The sequence below is a fragment of the Nylanderia fulva genome, unplaced genomic scaffold, assembly GCF_048542155.1.
Source record: "Nylanderia fulva isolate GAGA-0341 unplaced genomic scaffold, ASM4854215v1 Scaffold198, whole genome shotgun sequence".
NCBI lineage: Eukaryota > Metazoa > Arthropoda > Insecta > Hymenoptera > Formicidae > Nylanderia > Nylanderia fulva.
In genome coordinates, this window is record NW_028190249.1 from 138,556 (window position 1) to 164,568 (window position 26,013).

Sequence of the window (26,013 nt, forward strand, 5' to 3'; positions counted from 1 at the left end):
ATTTTTGCGTGCGTTGGCTCTTCGGCCGACTTATTTTGGATATATGCGTATATTATATTGATATCTTGAGAGCCATCAACAATAATGTTCGTAAAATAGGAAAACATTAAAAAAAGAGAGAAAGAAAAAATAAAGAACATAAAGATGAAAAAGAAAAACAGGTTAACATATACAGATATTAAAGATATGTATAAATAATTAATATCGATATTATAAATAAATATACATATAAGTAAAATTTTTCTATTTATATATAATATATGGATAAAGAAAATATTTTTACATCATTCTCCATTATTAATGCTGTTTGAGTGATTTATTATAAATTAATTTGGTGAATATATAAACAAATAAACAAATAAACAAATAAATAACAATTGTAAATAATCACGATAAGTTTCATTTTATTCGTTTAAATCGATTCGTTCATTAAATCTGTATTCTCAATAAATTCACTAAAAATTCATTATTATATTATCAATATACAATTCATTTTTCTTTTTTTTTCTTATAAAATAATTTCGATAAAATAATTATTGTGTTCGACAATTTTACATTCACCACATTCAGTGTCTATAAAATCTGAATACAAATGTGAAAGAATACAAAGCTGCTGAATGCAAACATTATTTCAAATTCACATTCATTGTGCGTTATTCTCATCTTATACTTATCTCATAATAAATAGCTGGCAGCTGTACAATTCAAATAAAAATACGTCTATTTTAATTATCCTTATATTTTGAAATCACGACGCGCTTTAATTAAGTTCGAAGCGTAGTCATAAATAATAAAATAGAAAAGAACACATTTTTACACACCTATTTTTATACACGACACATATAAAAGCGAGCGATATCCACGAAAAACTCTGATAACGAAAATTGATTAGCTCTCTTAAATATCTATTTTAATCCTACATGTGTAAAAAGAAAATATATTTCAATTAATATAGAGATTTTGGCCTCTCTAAAATATTATAAATTGATAATATAATTAATTAATTTTTAGTTTTTTATAAAGTAATATATATATATATATATATATATATATATATATATATATATATTACTTCTGTGAAATTTTTCGCAGTATCGCTATGAGATACTTATACATTGAATTTTTCTATTCTATATTATTCAACAACATTTAATTTTTTTATTCTTTTTTTCCCTCTTTAATTCTAATAATTCTAGGATAGGCTAATGTCTTAGTATTTTCGATATCTATATACATATATAAGAATGTATTTGATTAGGCACACATTTTGTATTTATATATTCGTGCATCATATTGCTGATTAAATAATTGAAAAGTACATATTTAATTAAACCCTTAACACAAATAATGAAAAATATTATTTAAAAAATATTATTAAAAAATTTCCTGGTAGAAATTGCCTTGCCGGTACCACGACATTTGTTAGCACCATGCAAGTTTGCCATACTACAGCCTAATCTACAAGAATTGGAAATATACATATCAGGGCCATCCTTTCGCCTGATATATAAATGGCGTGGCTTTATAAAGTTAAAGTTAAAAATATTCATTTATAGTTTCCAGCAAAAATTAAGCAACGCAAAGAGGCAAAATTTAGTTTAAAAATAAAAGCAAAATAAAAATACAGCAAATACATTATAGTATATAGAATAGAAATATTCGATTAAATTAAATATATTTCGAATTGTATATTTTCATTTTTTAATTTTGTTTGTTTTATTCTACAAATCTCTCGTATTTTTTTTTCAATTTATATCTAAACATTTAAACGTTATAAAAAAAATTTTGCACACTTAAAAGTTAATATGATATAATATCGATTTTTGTAAGTAATTCTTTTGTATGCGCGTAGGGTTTAAAAATTTAACGTACAAGGTGTACAAAAAGTTAAAATCTTTTAATTTTACAAAACATACGTATTATCGAAAAAATTCAGAGAAAAATTATAGCGTTTAAAAAGCTCTATTTACTGGATTTTTAAAATAAAAATATATGTAGCTGCTAGTTGCAAATTACATACTTTTTTGCTTTCTCATAAAGGAAGCTTTGTTTTTGTGGAACATTTGTGAAGCATAAAAATTTGAAAAAATTTTTTTGTTTTGCCAATACTTTCAGAATATTTCAAAACATCAAAAAATCATTTTTTTTTTTAAATATGTCCGTGTGTGTGTATACTTTTCTGAAAATTTAAACGTCTCAAGAATTGTTTGAGTTACAATGCTCTAATTTGGCATGCAAGTATTATAACTAATATTCTAAGAATTTAGTTTAAAAATATAATTAAAGAATTCAAAAATCTTGTAAAATTATATTAATTTACGAGCGTGCTTAAATAATGAAACAATGAGAAATGTTTAAAATGTATATTATTTTTATCATTGAACAAGAAAATCGACGAATATTTATACTAACAATAATTATTTTTAAAAGCAATTATAATTTCTTATTTAATTTCTTATTTGATCTTTTTTATTGATTGATTAATACAATTGAAAATAATGGCAAAATAAATATATTTTATTAATAGTCAATTCTCGATTGTATAATTATAAAAAATAATTTTTACTTTCTAATTTTACTTTCTATTTTTATTATTTTTAAATTTGATCAATAATTTTTTTTATATTGTTTACCTCTAAAAGCTTGCTCGTAAGACATTAAAAATTCTAAGAGAATTGAATTTTTTTAAACAATATATGTATACACACAACAACAACAATACACACAAATATATGTATATATGCAATGAAAATATTTTCTGAAGTAACTTTTCTTAAAAAAATTTTTGCGTTTTCGGTAACAATAAAATTGCCTTGATACTTGAAGAGTTTCTCAGGTAATTCCTGAAGTGTGTTGCTGTTTTTGAAGAAGAAAATTATTCTTTAAAGAGAAAGAGTAAATGCGCATTTCTGTTTTTTATTATACATATTGTATCTCTTTGACATGAAAGTATAGGGGTAAAAATAGGACGAATTAAGTTAGATCTTTAAAACACTTGCTTAAAATAAGATGTGTCAGGATATTTAAAGGATATAATTATATCTTCTATGTAGATCAGAGCGGTACTTAATCTTTTTTACGATGCGAATTCCTTCTCATCACATTATTTTCATGCGGTCCTCCAAATATTTGGTAATGTAATATTATTTATTAATTAACATTAATTAGTTGAAAATATTATCATTCATATTATCAATGCTCTCGTAGAATGGGCAAAAAGTAATAAATATACAATTTGCTTGTGAAAACATCATCACGAACCCTAAGGTTAAGAACTGCTGTTTATAATGGATATCATATTTTTTGAATGTGTATTCTGTTAGAGATAATTAACGTCATTTTAATGTTTATTTAGAAATTAGTTTGAAACTTTGAAATATTTCTGCAACATTTCTGTTGAATTTTATGCTGTGTGAAATATGTTATTTAGTGAAAGAGGATTCATTTTTTATAAAATTTTGTATTTTTTGAAAAATATTTGTAATTGCTCCAATTTCGTAAATTTTGAGATATTCGACTAAATTTTTTTATATAAATGGAGTATTATTAGAAAACGGTTAATATTGAATTTGGCGAAGATGGTTGAAAGAGTTCATTTGTTATGAAATTTTGAATTTGTTAAAAAAAATTGTAAAGAGTATGATGGCAAAAAGACCTGTTTTTTCGCCCATTTTATAGAATCGAATTTTTGGACCTCCAATTTCAAACTTTTTTTTATGTCAAATAGTACTAAATGATAATACGTTAATCCCAGAGAAATTTCAAGATAAGCATAGATTTGGTTCCGGATATATGAAGAAGTGAAAGTGATAATTTTTCATACACCCTAACTAGAAATCATCACTTTCATTCCCTTGTATTTCCGGAACCTATGCTCATCTTGAAATTTTACTGGGATTAATGTTTCATCTAATAGTACTATTTGCCATACAAAAATTTGAAATTCAAGGTCCAAAAAATGGGCAAAATTTGCCATCACTCTTTTCGAATTTTACGAAAGAAACATGCAAAAAGTATAGGTACATCCGTACCTAACGCATACTTATATTATATATAATATATGACAAAATATTATTCTATGTGAAAAAAGTGTGCAAATTGGAAACTTGCACATTGCTTCCTTACCATTTTGTTCATTCGCATTAAGGCTCTTTGATTCTCACCGACCATGTCGAAATCGTGACGTTAGAAAAATTTTTGCCATTTTTAGATAAGAAGATATTTCAATAAAACAACACTACAAAATTCTTTGATACACTTGTAAAATTATCCGAAAACTAATCTTTTCCCTTTATAATTAATCAACAGTTGTAATATGACTAATATGAGGTCCAAGTTGGTCTTTGCACATATATACAATCATTTCGCATGACAAAATCTGATATGTTTCAATTATTTTACGACTGTGGATTGACTGTCAAGAGAAAAGGATAGTTTTCGGACAATTTTCCAAGGTGCCAAAAGATTTTGTAGCGTTGTTTTATTGAAATATTTTTTTATCTAAAAATGGCATGCAAAAGTTTTCAGTGTGTATATTTTCTCGCTTCTGACGTTACAATCCAACATGGTCGCGACGAAAATCAAGGAATCTGAAGCCCCCTTTATAAGCAAACTGTTTTTCCAATTTTGGCTTCCTCATATTTCATATAGAGGAAGCAAGTTTCCAATTTGCGCATTTTTATACATATATATCTGATATACGTTACCGCATAAAAGTTACTTTGCGACAAAAACCAAAATGGCGGCCAGCAATGTGGCGAGTGCCAATTTGACGGAGTCGGCACCGGCAGTGAAATCCGGCCAACCCGGCGCCGTGCCATTCTCATAATACTGATAATTCTTAACACCTACGTGCGTGCGAATGAGACGATAGTTGGGTTGATCAACATTGACCCGGCTGGTCAAAAAGTTTTGTAACCTGTTGGTGACGCACCAAAAGTTACCGTCCTCGTCGAAGGCGAAACTGTCGGGCCACTGTGTCAACAAGTGATCGCGCGAGATGATTCGCTGGCCGGTGTTGAAAGCCGCTACAGCTTTGGTGTCCCACATGGCGATAGCGTCGTCGGCTAGCAGGCCGAAATAAAGCACGCCGGTGGCCGACATTGCCATACCGTCGGTCTGCGACGTCTTCCGTCCGAGTTCCTTCACGTACGGAGCGATGTTCGTCGCGTTGTCCCTCAGGGCGGACACCGGAATTGAGTATAAGCGAAACGAAGATAAAGGCGAATAGTAAATTTTCCTGAAGCAAAAAAATTTCATTGTTGTTTGTTAAAATTCTTTGTATAAATTATTTATAATTATAAGTACCCCGCATACTAATCTGTGGCCCAGATAACAATTTTGGCGTGCAAAATTTGCACGTCTTATGCATATAAACTAATGTGTTTGAGATTTACGCTTGAATTTTGCATATGGGATATGTTTAGTCGTACATATTGCACGCAAATGGTTAGCTTATATATTATTTGATACACCAGCAAATCACATGCAAATGGATATCAAGTTGCCATAAATATACCACTGATGTGATAGTGACAGCAACATGCTTGTTGAATATGCTCATCTTGCATGCTTATAACGAGATGAGATCGCGCGCAAAGTGTGCTAGCATTTACTATCACTATGACGACTCACTAGGATAAGGTTTTGCTTGCGCAGTATGAGCTGCTTTTGTATGCAATAGCTAGATATTTGTACGTAAAATGTTTTATGGGAAGTTTCTATAGAGAGTATCTGTAGAGAAAAATCTGACAGATCAAAGACCTAAGATAAACCCTTTGTAATGATGAAGAATGAGTAAAAATGTGAAAGGAGGACACGTGGCACTTCTTACGTCAATTACAGAATAAAAATGTGTAAGATAATTTTTTGCATTCACATTATACGAGGGTCACTATTTATATTTCGGGAATAGGAACAAAAACAAATAGTTAAGCTGCGAATATATTTTTATTGTTTTTCAAAGTACTCGCCACGATGATCGATACACTTTTGCATGCGCTTAAACCAATTTTCAAAGCATTTATTCCATTCCGAATGAGGTATCTCCAAAACATGATTTTTGAACGCTTCAATAGCTTCTTCGGGCGATGAAAATCGTTGACCACGCAGTTTATTCTTCACGGATGGGAACAAAAAGAAATCATTGGGTGCCAAATCAAGGCTGTACGGCGGATGACCCATCAATTCGATGTTTTGAGTGCTCAAATAGTCTCTTGTTTGAGCCGATGTGTGAGAGCTCGCATTGTCATGATGAAGAACAATCCGACGTCTCTTGTTTGTTTTCCTTATTTCACCGAAGATTTCTGGCAAACAGATGGTTGTGTACCACTCAGAATTTACTGTTCTACGATCCTCTAGAGGTACTGTTGCAATATGACCAGTTTTTCCGAAGAAACAGGCCACCATTTTCTTTGAAGTGCTTCGTGCGCGAACAACTTTTGTTGGATTTGGTTCATCTTGGAACACCCATACAGTCGACTGCTGCTTACTTTCGGGCTCATACGAATATATCCATGATTCGTCACCTGTCACGATTTTATAAACGTCTTTTGAAGCACCGCGATTGTATTTCTTAAGCATTTCTTTGCACCAATCGACACGAGCCTTTTTTTGAGCGATTGTCAAATTATGTGGGATCCAACGCGAACATAACTTTCGCACAGCTAAGTGTTCATGTAAAATCGCATATATGCTGGTGGAACTAATGCTTAGGGATGCCTCAATCTCACAATAGGTTACATGACGATCTTGCTTAATCATTTCGTGCATAGCATCGATGTTTTCTGGCACTACAGTCGATTTTGGACGACCTTCACGAAACTCGTCGGACAGCGAACTACGACCACGATTGAATTCACTATACCAGCGATACACAGTGGTTTTTGATGGAGCTTCATCGCCAAAAGTCAAATTAAGTTGATTGACTCTTGTTGTGATAATCCACGTCGAAAGTCGTAAAAAATCATCGCACGAAAATGTTCACGATTCAGTTCCATTTTTTGCCGAGACGAAACTTTCAACTAAATATAAAATAAACAAATAGCGTCCGTATGACAAAATGTTCTGAGTACGTATATCGTCAAAAATGTCAAACTTTACGATGGAACCGTCAAATGGACTCACATGACATCAGTGTTGCCAATTCCCGAAATATAAATAGTGACCCTCGTATACTATATGCTAAATAAAAGTAAATAAATTATTATATAAAGAGTAGAAAGACAATTTGCATTATTACGTAAATATACATACGTTTCAACCACAGATGTACACATCTATATATATGTATATATAATATTAATAATAATAAATAATAATAACAATAACAACAACAACAACAATAATAGTAATATAATATAATTTTACTATTAACTCTCTTTGAATAAAGATTATTATTAAATCAATAAAATTTAATTCTAAAATATAATCAGATAGCAAAATATATGTATTCTGTACTCATATTGTACTCATATCCCTATAAGCGCATGATATTATTTAATATTCTAGGCGTATTCTTAGAATATTAAATATTTTAAAAATACACCTAGAATATTGCTTAAATATTAAATAATATTATGCGCTTATAGGGATTGCACTTATATTTTTTAAAACATGATGACAAAAATAGACACAGATGCAGGCTTAAATGCTACTCAAAATACGGACATATTATATCTTAAAATTTTTGTAAAAAATGTCATGAGTACATAAATATGCTCAAATTAATATCTGAGCTCACATTTTTCATTATATGACCTATCATTATAATATGATTATAAGACATACAACATACAACATATTTCAATCAATATCAGAAGATCATGACATATGATGAAATCTAATCATCAGGCATTTTTATCTATATAAATACAAAAAAGTGGTACAATAAAGAAAAATATAATATTAGGAGTACAAATAAGTTTCCGCCGTTTTAAGGAAGGTGTCGCGGCGCGCGGTTTTCGTTAGCATTTGCAGATGATAACCGGTTTAAAAATTAGTCTGTTCGTTCTAAAATAACATAACCTTACTATATTAGTGACTCCGTGTTAGTAAAATATAATTTTCTTGAGCTGAAAATGTCTAAATTTGAGCCAAATAAACGTCATTTGCGGGAACTTTTAATTTATTTCTTTAATTTAAAAAAATCTGCAGCTGAGGCGCATGGATTGCTCGTAGAAGCATATAATGAAGCTGCTTTGAGTGAGAGAACGTGTCGTGAGTGGTTTCAAAAGTTTAAAAACGGTGATTTTGATGTAGAAGACAAAGACCGCAGTGGAAGGCCTAAAATTTACGAAGATGCAGAATTGGAAGAATTATTGGAGGAAGATTCGTCTCAAACACAAAAGGAACTTGCTCTCACATTAGAAGTCACTCAGCAAGCAGTTTCACATCGTTTAAAATCATTAGGAATGATTCATAAACAAGGAAATTGGGTTCCATACGAATTCTACTCCATGATAATGCTCGTCCGCATGTAGCGGTTCCGGTGAAAAACTATTTGAAAACACTTGATTGGGAAGTGTTACCCCACCCGCTGTATTCACCAGACATAGCGCCATCCGACTATCATCTGTTCCGGTCAATGGCACATGCTATGTCGGAGCAGCGGTTTACAACATATGAAGATACCAAAAATTGGGTTGATACGTGGATAACCTCAAAAGATAAGGAGTTCTTTAGATGTGGAATTCGAATGCTGCCTGAGAGATGGGAAAAAGTGGTTGCTAGTGATGAACAATACTTTGAATAAACTTAAACTACCATTCTGTTACAATAAATATTCAATTTTTTATAAAAAACGGCGGAAACTTATTTGTACTCCTAATAGAAAAATGGAAACTTTAAATATTTAATTATAATGAAATTTAGATAACCACAAAGAAAAATATAAAGGATATAAGATGTATAGAAAGAAATAATTTCCATGTACGAAGACACTAATATGTTTTTAAGCACTAAAAATATATCTAGCCATCTTCGATGAGATATCAAAGGTTAATACAAGAAGGATATATAGAGTCATGAATAATTAAATACATTGTATCAATCGCAAAATGTATGCAACATTGATGCAATAGCATAATTTTATATGCACAATTATATGCATCGTACTATTCAAGTGCTGCAATGCAAAAATTTTTATGCATAATGTATTTCAATCAATTAATAAAATACCTAACTATTAATATTTCTTTTTATTATATAACAATCAAAATATTATATTTATATTTATATAAAAGTTTTTATTTTTAATTAAAATTATTTTTGATATCTTTAAAATATACAGGATTAATATAACAACATAAAGGCATTAAAAGTAAAAAAAGTTCTTAAATTAAATAATAATGAAAAAATTAATTAATTTTTAATGCTGTTATATCAATTTTGATTGCTGTAATAATAAAAAAACAATTACGAAAAATAAGTTATATTGTGAAATTTTATTAACTACATTCCGTAAAAAAAACAAACGATACGTACGTATAGTTAAAAATAGAAAAAAATTATGAAAGCTCAAATATTTATAACTATAGCTTTATAGCTATAATAATTATGTATGACACACACTACTAAAAAAATAGGGAACACTTTTCCTATCCTAAAACTTATGCTATTTTAAAACTGCTGAAACTTGACGAAAAATCATTGTAGACTAATGTAGACTAAAAATTAGAAACGCATTTTGAAGTTTAAAGTTTTAATTTTAATGTGGAATCAATTTTAGAAATTTTTTTATCTTTTCGTTTTGCTTTAAAAAAGGATAGGGTAAATGGCCATATTACTGGCATATTATGATATTAGTCGTTCTGTTATATTTGATTAAATGTATACGGCCAATAATATTATAGTGTCATATGGTTTTTAAATTTGTTATAAGTATATAATTTAAGAATAAGATTAAAAAAATCAAATAAAATTAATTTGTCATTCATTAATTAATATAATAATTATGGTTACATGCAGTTGCACCTAATACTGGCAACCTCCAAATTATGTTGTACCTAATTCTGGCCCTATTACTGTCAATTTTTCATAACCTAAATTAATGTTACGTCATATGAATGATACAAGTAAATAGGTTAAGTTAGCTGTCAGTATTATGTACATTGACCGGCAGGAATGGTGTCCGGCGTCAGATTTCAGATATGTGTATACGTGTATAACAGCCGAAGATCATATGCACACATACGTTGCGCGACATTGAATGTGTCACTTGAAGCGCGGCGGAGATCAAGGAGCGAAGGAGAAAGTAGTAGAGGGTACTCCGATATTGTATCTCTCTTAAACATCGTATGATCGAGAGAGAAAGCAATACAAGACGTGGTGTCATTTAGTGGTGTCCAATAGCTGTCTCACTCACTCGACTATAAATTGAAGGAATGCGAGTGAGACAGCTATACGGACATACGGACACCGCGGGTCGCGCTTGTCTATCGGTGTTTCGTTCCCTCCGTCGTACATTTCTGACGTCGGACACCATTCCTGCCGGTCAGTGTACGTTCACTATTGCACTAGTGTCCGTAATACTGTTCACAGTATTAGGAACAATACCAAAAATCTGAACATATTACTGACTCAATAATATTTAATTATATAAATTAATAATTTATTCACATCATTTAATTTTTTTTTGCTCAATTTTAACGCTATATTAATAAAAAATGCGCTTTAACAAAACTTATAGTTTAAAATTTACTTTTAATCAATTATTTTTGTAGGTACCGTTTTCTACTTTCTTAACAAGAATGGACGCAATCCGTGAAAAAAACATGCTTCTCAAACTTTAAGTTTTTTTTTCAATTAGTATTTTTAACTTTAATTTTTATTTATTCACTTTGATAATAAGTATATTTATTGAAAAATTTTAAAACATTTTTTAAAATAATGTAACATTTATTGTTAGTTTGATGCCATGTACAAGAAAAGACAACGTTTCGACCTTAGGTTTAGGTCCTTATCAAGTCTAAAATTAACATTAAAAAATACAATAGATGTACATACAAGAATTTTGATTTTTAAGAAAGTAAAGCGCAAACTAAGATTATAATAACAATTTAAACGTACCTTACAAATTCTTTAGTGCAATATATAATTAATTTTTTTCATTTTACATATTTCAATATAAATACTGTGTCACGTAAACGTTCAGTATGGATGGTAAAGACGAACTAAATTAAACAGCTTTGATTATTCTATCATAGATCGGATTCAAATTCTCTGTGTCTTTCTGTAGGTTGATCGTGTTATTAAATTTTTTTATAAAAAACATTTCAGCAATCTCTCTTTTCCTAGTGTTTGTTTCTCGATGTAAAATATTTAAGTTTGTCCATTTAAAGTCATGCGAAAAATCATTTCTATGTTTGCTTATAACATTTTGATTGCTGACATGCATTTTTATATTATTCATATGTTCTTTAATCCGAGTATTAAGGTGTCTTTTAGTTTGTCCGATGTATGTGGCGTCACAGTCATTGCAGTCAACTTTATAAACTATCTCGGTCATATCGGCTTTAGGTAATTTGTCTTTTCGGGGTTTAATAAACGTATCAAGTTATATTAATTCAAGTTATATTAATTATATATTACACTAAAGAATTTGTAAGGTACGTTTAAATTGTTATTATAATCTTGGTTTGCGCTTTACTTTCTTAAAAATCAAAATTCTTGTATGTACATCTATTGTATTTTTTAATGTTAATTTTAGACTTGATAAGGACCTAAACCTAAGGTCGAAACGTTGTCTTTTCTTGTACATGGCATCAAACTTATAATAATAAGAATTAATTTAAGCCAGTTGGGTCGTCTCACATTTATTTTTAATTTTATTCATCACTGGCGATACAAGATATTTACTATTAATTTATTGTTAGATTCTAAAAACCATTTAAATATATTAACTGACAGTAATATGGACACTGCCAGTAATATGGCCATTCACCCTATATTGTTTTGTTTCTTAAAATGACATATCTTTGACACTCTGAATCTCGATAACAAATTTTTCTCGAAAACTTCTACTCAAGTTTTGTAAACTACATTTTGCCTACAAAAAACTATTTTTATATAAATTTTGTTTTAAAAAGTGCGAAAATTAAAATTCTTCCCTCCAAAATGTGTTTTTGTGAAATATACTTGATACAATATTTTTTTGCAATATTTAAAATTTTTTTGTGAAAAAAGATTAATGTTATCTGGAAATTCTGATCAGGTGTCATGAATCTATTACTCATTTTCCATAAAATGCAGATGAGTTTTGCGCTGAGGTAGTAATAAATAATTCGCCTATGATGATAAAGTTATATAATTATATATATTCATAATTTGTAGGGCTATCGATATACATATACGCAATATAACTTATTGTAATAGATTCCACTATAAATGTATATTCATATATAGGGTGTCTCATTTTAATTGTCCACCTTGAATTTTTTAAAACAATCCGGCAAAAAATTTTATATATTATATATAATAATATAAAATAATATAGAAATATATAAAATTATAGATAAAAGTACTTTTTAGATATAATTATATAAATTTATATTATTATACATATATGTATATATATATATATATTATATATATATATATATATATATAATATTATTATATATATATATAATAAATATATATTTCTTCATATATATAAATATACAGGGTGTCCCAAAAGTAACGGATCCCTTAAAAATTTCGAAAATATACGTTCTACAGAAAAAAGTTTCAGACAAAAGTTGTAGGGCTTAAAAAAATCTATTAATTGATCTCATCAGTTTGACCTTGGGTGGCGTTACCAAAGTCAGAATAAGCAGATCACCTTGAATTTCTTAAATAGAACCCTATATTTTTTATTAATGTGCATATTTTTGTAGCTTACATTGAGAGCTTTTCAAAACATTATAATTAAGTTATTTTTTATAAGGTACTTTCCGAGTTATAAGGCTTGAAAGTTATACTACCTAACAGCCAGTATAGTATTAGCGTTATTTAAGTAGGAAATCCTATATTTTTTACTCCAGAAATTGGATGAATGGATAATTTTACATGCTTCGACATGTAATAGTGTTACGAGTCAATGTATTCCTAAGGGTCATTTGAAAATTGAGCTCATATTGTTTAAGATAAGTTGCTGAATAAATCATTATGATATTATTAAGACGAAATCTCCTGAAAACCCAGTGGTTTTTAGAAGTCACATTTGAAAATGCAAAGTACTTCTACACTGTAGTTCTAATTAGATGTACAAGAATGTTATGCGTTTTGTATGATACCAGTACAAACTAATTATTTATCGCAACTGAAAAATCTTGTCATAAACTTCATTATTGTTCATGGTTGTGATCTCTTAAATTAGTGAAAGCTTTTTCGTATTCTTCAACATCCTTACATATGGATTATTTCTTCCATTCGTCTTTATTTTTGAGATTTGTTAAAATTGTAATATTATATGAAAAGCCTTTCAGAACTGTAACTTTTAATTAAGCTTTGTAACTCGGAAAGTATACCTTATAAAAAATAACTTAATTATAGTATTTTGAAAAGCTCTTGAGATAAGCTACAAGAATATGTAATAAAAAAATAGGGTTCATATATAATTATGTCAAATTATATACAGGATGTCCCAAAAGTAACAATAAATATTTATATGATTATATATATATATATATATATATATATATATATATATATATATGTATAATTATATAAAATATAATTATATATATATATTTAATTTTTTACCGGGAAATGCATTTTCGAAAAAACATTCCAGACAAAAGTTGTATGATCTAAAGGGGGACAAATAAAACTGATAAAATCAATTTTGAAAAAAATAATTTTCTTCCAAAAACCTTTTTTTTCCCAGACGCATATCTATATGCATAATTTTTTTTTAGCTTTAATCTTTCTTCAAACACGGTTAAAAAATAAAATATTAAAATTAAAAAATGCATCTTGTTGGGAATGCAACAATATATATATATATATATATATATATATATATATATATATATATATATATTAGGAATATATAATCTCTAAAAACTCACCTTTAAAAAAAGGTAAAAAAAGGCGACCAGTTAAGGGCACGCCATTAACAAAAATTATCCATTGCAAACCCATGTACAATAGAATTGTATGAAAAATTATCGATTATAAACCCATGTACAATCGTAACAAAAGTAATGAAATAAAAAAAAATTGCGCCAAGTGAAAGTAGAAACTTGTACCAGTGGAAAATTAAAGTTGCAGACATATATAGAGTCGTATAATGAATCAATAAAAATTTAAATTTGCAAATGTAGAATTGTACCATAAAAAAACTTATCTTTTAAAAAAAAAGATAAACAAGATGCCAAGTCCATGCGCCATGTGAAAAAGTGTTAAACAAAAAAGTATTTTTAAGTAAAAAAATCTATCAATTGACAAAAATTTATGTTCTAAAATTAATATCTCTACAAAAAGTAATGTCCAATTATTGCGCGAATAAATAAACATTTTTATAAAAAATTAAAATTTAAAAACTTATGCAAATTTAAAATTAATATAAAATAAAAAGAAATAAAAAAATTTTAGTTAAAAAAACTGGGCGCGCTGCTAAATAATATTCTAATGATATTAAAATTAAATTGTTACTTTTAAACTCATTGCAGCGCGCCCAGTTTTTTTAACTAAAATTTTTTTATTTCTTTTTATTTTATATTAATTTTAAATTTGCATAAGTTTTTAAATTTTAATTTTTTATAAAAATGTTTATTTATTCGCGCAATAATTGGACATTACTTTTTGTAGAGATATTAATTTTAGAACATAAATTTTTGTCAATTGATAGATTTTTTTACTTAAAAATACTTTTTTGTTTAACACTTTTTCACATGGCGCATGGACTTGGCATCTTGTTTATCTTTTTTTTTAAAAGATAAGTTTTTTTATGGTACAATTCTACATTTGCAAATTTAAATTTTTATTGATTCATTATACGACTCTATATATGTCTGCAACTTTAATTTTCCACTGGTACAAGTTTCTACTTTCACTTGGCGCAATTTTTTTTTATTTCATTACTTTTGTTACGATTGTACATGGGTTTATAATCGATAATTTTTCATACAATTCTATTGTACATGGGTTTGCAATGGATAATTTTTGTTAATGGCGTGCCCTTAACTGGTCGCCTTTTTTTACCTTTTTTTAAAGGTGAGTTTTTAGAGATTATATCATTCATTTTTGTATATGATAAGCATCTTTAAATAAATAAGCAAATTCAATTTTTCTGGCATTTTCTTATTTTAGGTACATATATATCCAATAATTAATATACAAAATTAAATATTATTCATCACACAATTTGTATCAAAATAATATATTTTTAAAAATTTATTTTAAATTTATTTAATCATTTTTATCATTGTGATTGTAGTGGCAAGGATTTTATTGCTCAGTGTCATTGCAAGCATCTGGCCTGTATATACCATAATATATTGTGTAATACATTGGCTAAGTATGACAATATGGATTTTGATAGATTCCCATGGAATATTGGAATTTTGTCGGACTTGCAGTCATCCACCACATATGCAGCCTACAATTAAAGAACGCATTTATTCCATATTATTTGCTTCCGTTATTGGCATAGTGCACATTTTTATATATCTCAATGCTGTAGATAGCAAAACATTTTGAAAACATCTATCTTTCTATGTTATCTGCTTTTTTGAAAATATTGCAGCAAATTTATTATGGCAATATGCTTGTCCTCCTGCAGTTAAAGAGGCTTAGTACTTTAATATAATCTTTATTATTTGTATCATTTCCTTTTTCTTGGGAATTACAGCAATGCTTTTGTACTATATTGTCTTGCATCCCTCAAAAAGACAACATACTTCAAACGCACCAGTTCAAGCAATGTAACTTTGATATTTATTTACTTTAAAAAATGAGAGATAAACTATACAATATGCAATTAACCTTATCTTATGACTTTTATAAATCTTATGATAAAATCTAACTCTCTCTTAATCTTTATTATGAAAAGAATCTCGGTATTATATGAAATAATTTCATTGTAATTAATAGTTTAACTTTCAAAAATTTTGCAAAATAAAATAACTCATACATTGTATTTCTACCATATATATAAAAAAAAGATAGATAAATATAAATAAATAAATATATATTTATGATATACAATAAATAAATATATATATATATATATATATATATATAAAATGTTGGATTTTTATTATATATATATAATTTTAAAAAATCTTTTTTATATGCTATTGAATTTTAATACATACAATTTTGATTATATGTATTTTAATTGATTATATTTATAAGTATTTTTATATTATCTTAAAAAGACTGCATAGAATTATTTGTGCGACACTCTTATATGTATGTATAATTAATAGGGACCAACTACACATTTTTTTTTCCACTGAATAAAAACAATCTCAATATTAAAATTAAATTATAAAAAAGATACTGTGATATTTTATTGATGAGAAATGTACATTTATAATTGTATTAAATACAAAAATAAACATGCCATGAATTACTATATATACATATTTTCATAATTATCAAACTTAAAAATATAATATTGTTACCAAAGAAGAAAGCACTATTTAAAAACTCTAAAAGTTCATAATTTGTTAAATTAGTAATTAAATACTGCATTTTGTATAATTTTTAAGCTTTATTCTTTTATTTTTCTTTATTTAATTGAATAGATATTAACATCCAATGTAGCATACAGATTAAATTAACAACCAAAAAAATAAATCTTAACTTTGAAATATATTTTTGTTTCTTTTAAATATCAATCAACTGGATTTTGTACTACTATTAATATGAATTCTTTATCTGGTGCCATCATAATTTTATGTTTTTTGCTACGTATGCGCAAGAAAGTTAAATCATTTGTTGGATTCAAGTCACGTACGACAGAACGAGCTTTATTTGACAATTGACTTATCAAACCTGCGTATTGAAATGTTGTCGTATTATCTAATGTTGACTTTATAGGAATACCTAAAACAAATATAATTTTATAAATTTTTGTTTACAACTACAAGTAAATCATGTCAATGATCTCATGTAATACCTTCTGCATTCACCACTATTGTTTCAACTACCCTTTTATGAGACTGAATTTGTTTCATAGTTTCTTCAACCTCTTATAAATTATTTCATCGAAATTTATTAATAAAATTTTTATTTTAAATATTCCAATAACGGAAGCAAATCATATGGAATAAATGCGTTCTTTAATTGTAGGCTGCATATGTGGTGGATGACTGTAAGTCCGACAAAATTCCAATATTCCATGGGAATCTATCAAAATCTATATTGTCATACTTAGCCAATGTATTACACAATATATTATGGTATATACAGGCCAGATGCTTGCAATGACACTGAGCAATAAGATCCTTGCCACTACAATCACAATGATAAAAATGATTAAATAAATTTAAAATAAATTTTAAAAAATATATTATTTTGATACAAAGTGTGTGATGAATAATATTTAATTTTGTATATTAATTATTGGATATATATGTACCTGCAATAAGAAAATGCCAGAAAAATTGTAAAATAGTTCCTATAGCACTGATATTAGATTTATCTTGTTAAGCTAATCGAATGCTGCGATGATAACTAGCCATTGCCCAACCCATGCTCACAAGTGAGCTGATAATGCTACCTGCTTGATGTACAACTGAAAAAAATATAGAAGCTAATTAAGAAAATTATTAAAAATATATGCATACTCATACATAGGCATTTATATAATTGAAATATTATTGAAATAATAGCAAAATATCTGATTTTGTATCACAGACTGTAAACTTGCACATAAATTATTATGACAATAAATTTGCAAATAATAACATTAAAATTGAATGTAAAAATTGAAATTGAAAATATCTAACCCCGCACGCTGTCAATATAGCGGAGGGCAACTATTATTAAAAATATATGCATACTCATACATAGGCATTTATATAATTGAAATATTATTGAAATATTATGACCATAAATTTGCAAATAATAACATTAAAATTGAATGTAAAAATTGAAATTGAAAATATCTAACCCCGCACGTTGATTGATTGAAAATATCTAACCCCGCACGCTGTCAATATAGCGGAGGGCAACTATCGCCGTCTGTTGTAAAACGTGCGAGATGGACATTTCCAATACATGCATCTATTTATGTGTTGTGTACGTGTGATATATGTGTGCGCATGTGTTGTATACGTGTGAATACGTGTAGCACGATACTACTATGTTTGCGTGGTCGATGATGACAATGATGACGGGGACGTTTCTTAAAAGAAATTTTTCATATTTCGACTTTGCATTTTTATATCTCTGCTTACAAATCACGTAGAGCAGAAATAAAGACACTTTTATTATATAATTCAAACTCAATCTATCGATTAAGTCTAGTATAAACTCGATTGCTTCAGCCGTTATTGAGAATTCGAAATATTATAAAGACTCAAATGTCCGACTCGCGTTAAGATACACGGTGTCTCGGCTACGTCCTTAACTGGTCGCGAGACACTACCGTGTCTCTTGATTCGGCTCACCAAATAAATACATAACATATATATTTGTATGTTATATCGGCTGTAGAGCCTATCGCGATGTCTTTGCGTCAACGAAAATTAATTATTCGTTGGTTAGGAATAACATCCTCGGTTTGGATCTCTAATTTTTGTGTTACCCCATTTTAATCCCCCTGTAAGCTATAGCCGACTTTCGGAACGATATTTTTCTCGCCTAGCTTTTGCGTCAACGAAAATTAATTATTCGTTGGTTAGGAATAGTATCCTTGCAATGGTTTGGATCTCTATATAATTCTTGTGTTATCCTATTTTAATCCCCCTGTAAAGCTATAGACTTTCGGAACGATATTTTTCTCGCATATAACTTTACAGAGAGATTAAAATGGGATAACACAGGAATTATATAGAAATCCAAACCAAGGATACTATTCCTAACCAACAAATAATTAATTTTCGTTGACGCAAAAAGATATCGTAGTAGGCTCTACAATCGATATACATACAAATATATATGTTGAATATACATTTATATTTGATCAAAACGTTAATTTTTTTCACAAAAAAATCTCAAATATCGCAAAAAGCCAGTTTTTACACACTAAAAGGTTATATACCTACCTGTAAGATCGAAAAAAACATGTATTTTTACGAATCTTTTATTTTAATAAACTGAAAGATTTTTAAAAATAATTTTTTAAAATGATTAATTATTCAAATGTATACATTTTGAAGATTCTATAGTATTTTTTTATTACAAAATATTAAAAAACAAAAAAGATATCAGCAAGAGCACTTTTTTGTAAGTTTTTTGCGGTGACCACTGTAGCTTTGAGCTCGTTCATCTGAAATGAATAATTCGAGCAAAATTAGTTAGTATATATATTAGTTTATCTAGTGCCCGATCGTTGCTTTTTATTTTTCGTTGCGTAGTTTTTTTACAGATAAAAATAAACGATTTTTTGGTCGAAAATCGATACTTTAACTTTAAACAACCGCCATTTTGTCCCAAATTAATTTTTCGAGATAATCGATCGTGCACTAGATAAACTAATGTACTAACTATAAATTCGCTCGAATTTTTCATTTCAGATAAGCGAGCTCAAAGCTACAGTGGTCACCGCAAAAAACTTACAACAAAAATGTTCTTGGGGAGATCACTATGATATTTTGTTTTTTATATTGGCCTAGTTTACACTGAACACTTGATACGCGTTTTAAGTACTATATTTTGTATTAAATTGTTTGGTATTGACGCTGTAAATGCTGGCGTATCAGAATAGTACGATATTCGAAAGCAGTGAGTATCAGACCAAACTAATACACGTATTAAATATTCTCAACGCGGTGTAAACGCTGATATACGTATGTTTCTTTAAAAAAAAAAAAAAAAAAAAAAAAAACTGTCATCGTTATGGCGTATCGTAATAGTTAATTTACAGGTTAATGTAGTTAATACAAATATTTGTGTACGAAGAATAAATATCATGCTAAAAGTGTCTTGCAAAAAAAGTTTAATACGATCGATGTAAACAAGAGCGTATCTAACGTTTAATTCGGATCAGTTTGATATCCGTATCAAAAGTTTCTACGATGTAAACTAGGCTATTTTGTAATTAAAAAAATACTATAGAATCTTCAAAATGTACATTTGAATGATTAATCATTTATTTTAAAAAATCTTTTAGTTAAAAAAATCCTAAAAATACATGTTTTTTTCGACCTCACATAGGTAGGTATAACCCCTTAAACCTTAATTATTTTAGAAATTTGACATGCTAGTGAAATTTGGATTTTCTTATCGTTTTCAGTATCCAAAAATGTAAGAACTTTGTCTATAGTTTAAAATAATTTTTGGTTATATACTATAGTGTTATTTTCCATTGAATTAATGAAGTGTGTTTGTATGTTGAAGATAAAATGTATGTTAATTATATGTGTGTGTTTTCCGCAGACTCGTATTATCTCTTTCATATGACGAAACATATACTTATTCTTACACTGCCCTTATTTTTGTCCATCTTATTGCAGACTCTTTCAAGAACTTCTCGAAGTTTTCGAAACATTTTGAATTAGCAAATATATAAATCATAACTTACGTAATAAAATCAATTTTTTTCAGATTTACACAACTCAGCAAAAAATAATCGTGTCGAGTTCTGCAAAAGCACATTTTTAAGGGAAGAATTTGAACTTTCGCGCGCTTTTTATCCCATCAAATTACGTCAATTAGTCTTTTTATTAATCAATTTTGCAAATTATTATTCTATCATTTGCCATGACAAAAAATTGATTATTCTACGTAATCAACATTAAAATTTTCTCAAAATACAAATTTCAAGCTTTATTTTCGTTTTCGAAGCACTTTAATATCATAATTATTAGCGTTATAAATATTTGCTTATAAATATTTGAAGTTTCACATTTTTTCTATTTTTCTACTGTATCGCTTTTTTGAAATGTATATGTTATAGTCAAAGCCTGATGTGCGGGCGTTCCTAGGATTGACTCTGCAAAACAACCAAGCGTGTTAGTCAAAGTCCAAAATACTTTTGTGTTTCAGCTTTTGATTAGTAAGTTTTTAGTCAATCCTAGGAATAACTAATATGGCTGGTTTAAGTTAGAAACTAAAAAAATCACTTCGGAGTTTGACTAGTCAATCTTAAATGTATGGCTTAATTCGGACTTTGACTGTTAAAAAAATATAACCAAGATTTTTGACTGCGATATTTTTATTGTTGACATATGTAATATAGCTTGTAAGTTACTTTATTTTTGTAGTTATTTTTCTTAAAGTTTAAAAATATACTTTTAGTAAAATATTATATATCAATACAAAATGACAAAATTTATTTAAAACAAAACGCTTTTTAAAAATATACATAAATATTTTAATATTTTTTAATAATTAGTATAAAATAAAATTATCTTGTCTTGCAGCGATCACCCGAGAAAAAACAGAATTTTGATCGTCTTGTCATTAAAAAAAACATTTTCAAATTAGACACGCTATAAGAAACTTTATTGGCATGTATAGCGAATATTATAAAATATTTGAAAGTACGTAATATATGTAATATAACAAAATGAAGCAATATAATTATCGAAATATCCTAAATCTATAATAAATATATTACTTATTCTGGCAATCAGTCGATTTATGACATTTAGAATTGCACAATACATTTGACAGTTATAAATATACTTTTCTCAAGGAATCAGATACAAGAATGTAAGGAAAATTTATTTAATATTGTTGACATATAGAATTATCATTAAGAGAAGTTAGTATCAAAGATTCAAAGTTTGGGGGTCAAGGCTTTAAAAATGTAATTGTAACAAGAAATGTAACTCTAAATTGTGCAAATGCAAAAAGTGACTCTTTTAGTTTCTAACTTGAACCAGCCATATTAGTTATTCCTAGGATTGACTAAAAACGTATTAGTCAAAAGCCGAAACACAAAAAAGTATTTCGAATTTTGACCAACACGCTTGGTTGTTTCGCAGGATTGATCAGTCAATTCTAAAAACGCGCGCTCATCGGGCTTTGACCATAACTTATATATCAAATATTTTATTAGTTAATGAAGATTTAATACGATATAATGTTGTGAAGTGTATACATATATGTCATACGCACATACTGTATATCAATGATAACATTTTAATTAAAATACAATACAAACGTAAAAATTATTGCATAGTAGCATTTTAATAATAAGATGCACACAGTTGCAAATAAAATTATGCTATTACATTATGTAATTCTATCTAAAATTTAAATACGAGATAGATAGAAAATCGCGCGCCGCATAGCGGTAGATAAAAGAACTAGCGATTATTAAATCATATTTTTTATAATCTTTCTGGAATGTTGCATTCTCATGAAATATTTGTATGTTCCTGAAATATCTCTACAATGTTACATTGCAACTTGCAAGATTGCAACATTACTGCAATGTGCTGTATGGAAAGTTCTATGAGAAAGCCAAAATTGAAAAACCTGCAAGATTGCAACATTGCTACAAGATTGCAACATTGCTGCAATGTAATTGCAATGTTCTTTGGAGTATTGGAAGTTTTATGAGGAAATAAAAACGTAGATATTTGAGAATCGCCAGACAGAATTTAAAAAAGGTAAGAATCGTCTCTCGACCGTACTGGCAAATATTATTTATTTAATCACAACGTTTTGACCCTTCTTTGAGTCCTTATCAAGTAATCTAGATATACATAGACAGAGATTAATACAATAAAAAACAAAATTACTTTACTACAATAACAATATTACAAAATGATAAAAAGAAGCGAAACATACTTGTAAAAATAAAAATAAAATTATAATTTTAAGATGTCAAGAACGAACATAGTGTCGGTTTGACAACACATCAAGACTCTTAGACGAGTTATTGGAGACTAAACGACCTTTATTATTTTGTCGTAGATATTACTTAGATTGTCGGTATCCTTTTGTAAATTAATAGCGTTATTATTTTTCTTAATAAAAAACATTTCAGCGATTTCTCTTTTTCTTACGTGTTTTTCACTATGTAAAATAACAGGCAAAGTCCAGTCAAAATCGTGATCGAATTCAATTTTATGTTTTCAGCAACATCAAAATGCATTCGAGTAATTTATCAGTTATCAGCAAACATAAAATTGAATTCGATCACGATTTTGACTGGACTTCGCCTGTTATTTTGCATAGTGAAAAACACGTAAGAAAAAGAGAAATCGCTGAAATGTTTTTTATTAAGAAAAATAATAACGCTATTAATGGACAAAAGGATACCGACAATCTAAGTAATATCTACGACAAAATAATAAAGATCGTTTAGTCTCCAATAACTCGTCTAAGAATCTTGACGTGTTGTCAAACCGACACTATGTTCGTTCTTGACATCTTAAAATTATAATTTTATTTTTATTTTTACAAGTATGTTTTGCTTCTTTTTATCATTTTGTAATATTGTTAGTAAAGTAATTTTGTTTTTTATTGTATTAATCTCTGTCTATGTATATCTAGATCACTTGATAAGGACTCAAAGAAGGGTCAAAACGTTGTGATTGAATAAATAATATTTGCCAGTACGGTCGAGAGAAGATTCTTACCTTTTTTATGAGGAAGTTAAAATTGAAAAATCAGCAAGATTGGGCAACATTGCTGCAAGATTGCAACATTGCTGCAATGTAATTGCAATGTTCTGTGCTGTATAGGAAATTCTATGAGGAAGCCAAAATTGAAAAACCAGCTTGCTTCTGCGGAGGAAGTTTAATAACAGAAAAATAAAATAATGAGGAAGCAATTTGTGTAATTTACACACTTTTTAGTATTCGTTACGATTTTGGATTAACTTTCCCTAAGAAAAAACTTGGCTTTAGCAGACAGTACCTATTGTCATTGCTTGCCGGTGAAAGCGCTATGCCGTCTACATGCACAGCATCGTGCACGTGAGTCTTCCCCACCATAAATCCGATCGCGTCTGAGTCCGCCTTCATGGACTCGTGTCGAATTTTCCACGAGGTATTGTTCTGCAAGGAGTACACGATGATGCCGGGATCGTCGTGGCCGTTGTCGGTGATGTACGCCATGCCTCCGTTCTCATGATCCAAAACGATGTCGTTGAGATACGTCACGCCGCGGCGAGCCACTTGATTGGGAAACTCGTAGCTACGGAGAACCTTACCGTTGTCCTCCAGATCGAGGATCACCAGTCGTGCTGGGCAGTCGTACTTGGTTCCCTGTTGGAATCTGGCCCGGCCGGTATCCAGCACCCACATGCGACCCTTAGGATCGATCTCCACGCTGTGGACCAGTTGGAACGCCGAACAATCGCCTAACTTCTGCATGTCCCAGTTGGGAAAGGGCTCCAATTTCGGGGCCGTCATTCCGTTCACTGGTTTCGCGGAAGTCACGCCCAACGTCACCGGCACGCCGTCCTTCCACCGCGGTATTGTCAGATACATCTTCCCCCGCCAGAATTTCACGGTGGTGAGGATATTGTTCGCCGCTATATAATCACCCTGCACCAACGCGGCTGTCCGTTCTTCCTCCGATGGCCACTCGAAGTCGAGCGACTTCCACTCGAATATCACTTGGAATGGTTCATGGCACAATACTACGACGGCCAAAAGGGCGAGCAATAGTAATCGTTTCATTTTAAAGATGTCACAATCAGTTCAATAATATTGATGTATGTATCACGAATACACGAAAAATATACGTTCGATAGAACTGTCTTTCCTCACTTCTTTTTCCAAATCCAATAATAGAATACTAAACAATTGTGCGTTTAGTTCTCTTATTTTTCACACACAATTAAACATATAATTTAACTTTCAGTTAGGTTTATATGTCAAAGGTATTGAAAAATTTATTTAATATAAAATAAAAATAAGAGTAAAAAAATACTTTTCCTTCAAATTTTTGTAGAAGAATCGTTAAAACTGGCCAAAACAATTTTTATTATCTTGCTTTAACTTGTTTTTGTTTATTTTTCGGAAGAAAGAATTCTGTGCTCGATTTTTGATAGAGAGAGAAATTATTTTCGTACGTATAGATGATTATATATATACGTTTGTATACACCGAGTGCAACGTTAAATGGCCACGCAACGACGATCACAATTTGACGATGCACGACAGACTGATTCACGACGCCTTCGCCAACGTCGTTGGGTTAGGGAGATGTCGATCCCCCCCCCCCCTCTCCTCCTCCCCCCTTTCGTTTGATGTATTTGCACGCGGAGATGAGGGGAAGACGTCACACATTATACCGAGTAGCTTACGTAGGTAGCAAAGTGACGCGGAGATGTAAATCGCTGCAAATTTTGTGAACTACACGCCACGAATTTTCGCGGTTTAATGATAATCTCGTGAAAATAATAGGAGGGTCTTTTCTAATATTTTACTGATTTTTACTTTATTTATTTTATTTTATTTTATTTTTATTTTTTATATCCCATAATAGAGGCGCAAGACATCACAATGACATTTTAAAAACATATATCGAAAATTAGACGTTTTATACGTATTAGAAATATCTAGAGATATTTTAAAAATGTCCGCAGTGTTACTTTTCTGAGCAATCGAAAAATGTCTATTTTAAGGACTAAAATTGGAACGTTGTTCTGAAACTGTTAGAATTGGAATTATTTCAAACATTGAACGTATTTTTTTAAAGTAGGTAGGTATAGATAAGATATTTTTAAATATTTAAAACGTCTAAATGTACTTTGAACATTCAATTATGCATATATTCTTAAAAAGTTTATCTTATATCAATATGAACTTTTTTGGATTAAACAAAAACCAAAACTGAACATTTATTGGATATTCTGGGTTTTATATTCTTCATATCGTCTATGATATTTATAATTGCTATCAATAAAATCAAAATATCGGGAAAAATTAATCAAAATATAGAGAAGCT

At 29.0% G+C, this 26,013-nt stretch overlaps 2 protein-coding genes across 3 annotated transcripts; both read right to left on the reverse strand.

The window, feature by feature from the left end:
• Positions 1-451: 451 nt before the first annotated feature.
• Positions 452-25,238, reverse strand: LOC114937441 (protein yellow). The gene is made up of 2 exons (XM_029310895.2): positions 23,974-25,238; positions 452-5,239 (listed from the first exon to the last, which is right to left on the reverse strand). Exons 1-2 carry the CDS (start codon positions 24,738-24,740, stop codon positions 4,717-4,719), a joined length of 1,290 nt encoding a protein of 429 aa, XP_029166728.1. The 5' UTR covers positions 24,741-25,238; the 3' UTR covers positions 452-4,716.
• Positions 16,556-18,605, reverse strand: LOC146723453 (dynein light chain roadblock-type 2-like). 2 transcript variants are annotated; one of them, XM_085481904.1, is made up of 4 exons: positions 18,107-18,605; positions 17,573-17,728; positions 17,111-17,445; positions 16,556-17,037 (listed from the first exon to the last, which is right to left on the reverse strand). In XM_085481904.1, exons 3-4 carry the CDS (start codon positions 17,166-17,168, stop codon positions 16,826-16,828), a joined length of 270 nt encoding a protein of 89 aa, XP_085338030.1. In that variant the 5' UTR covers positions 17,169-17,445; positions 17,573-17,728; positions 18,107-18,605; the 3' UTR covers positions 16,556-16,825. The 2 variants fall into 2 exon arrangements, with proteins under 2 accessions (XP_085338030.1, XP_085338031.1); XM_085481905.1 differs by lacking the exon at positions 18,107-18,605 and adding an exon at positions 17,943-18,100.
• Positions 25,239-26,013: the final 775 nt, after the last annotated feature.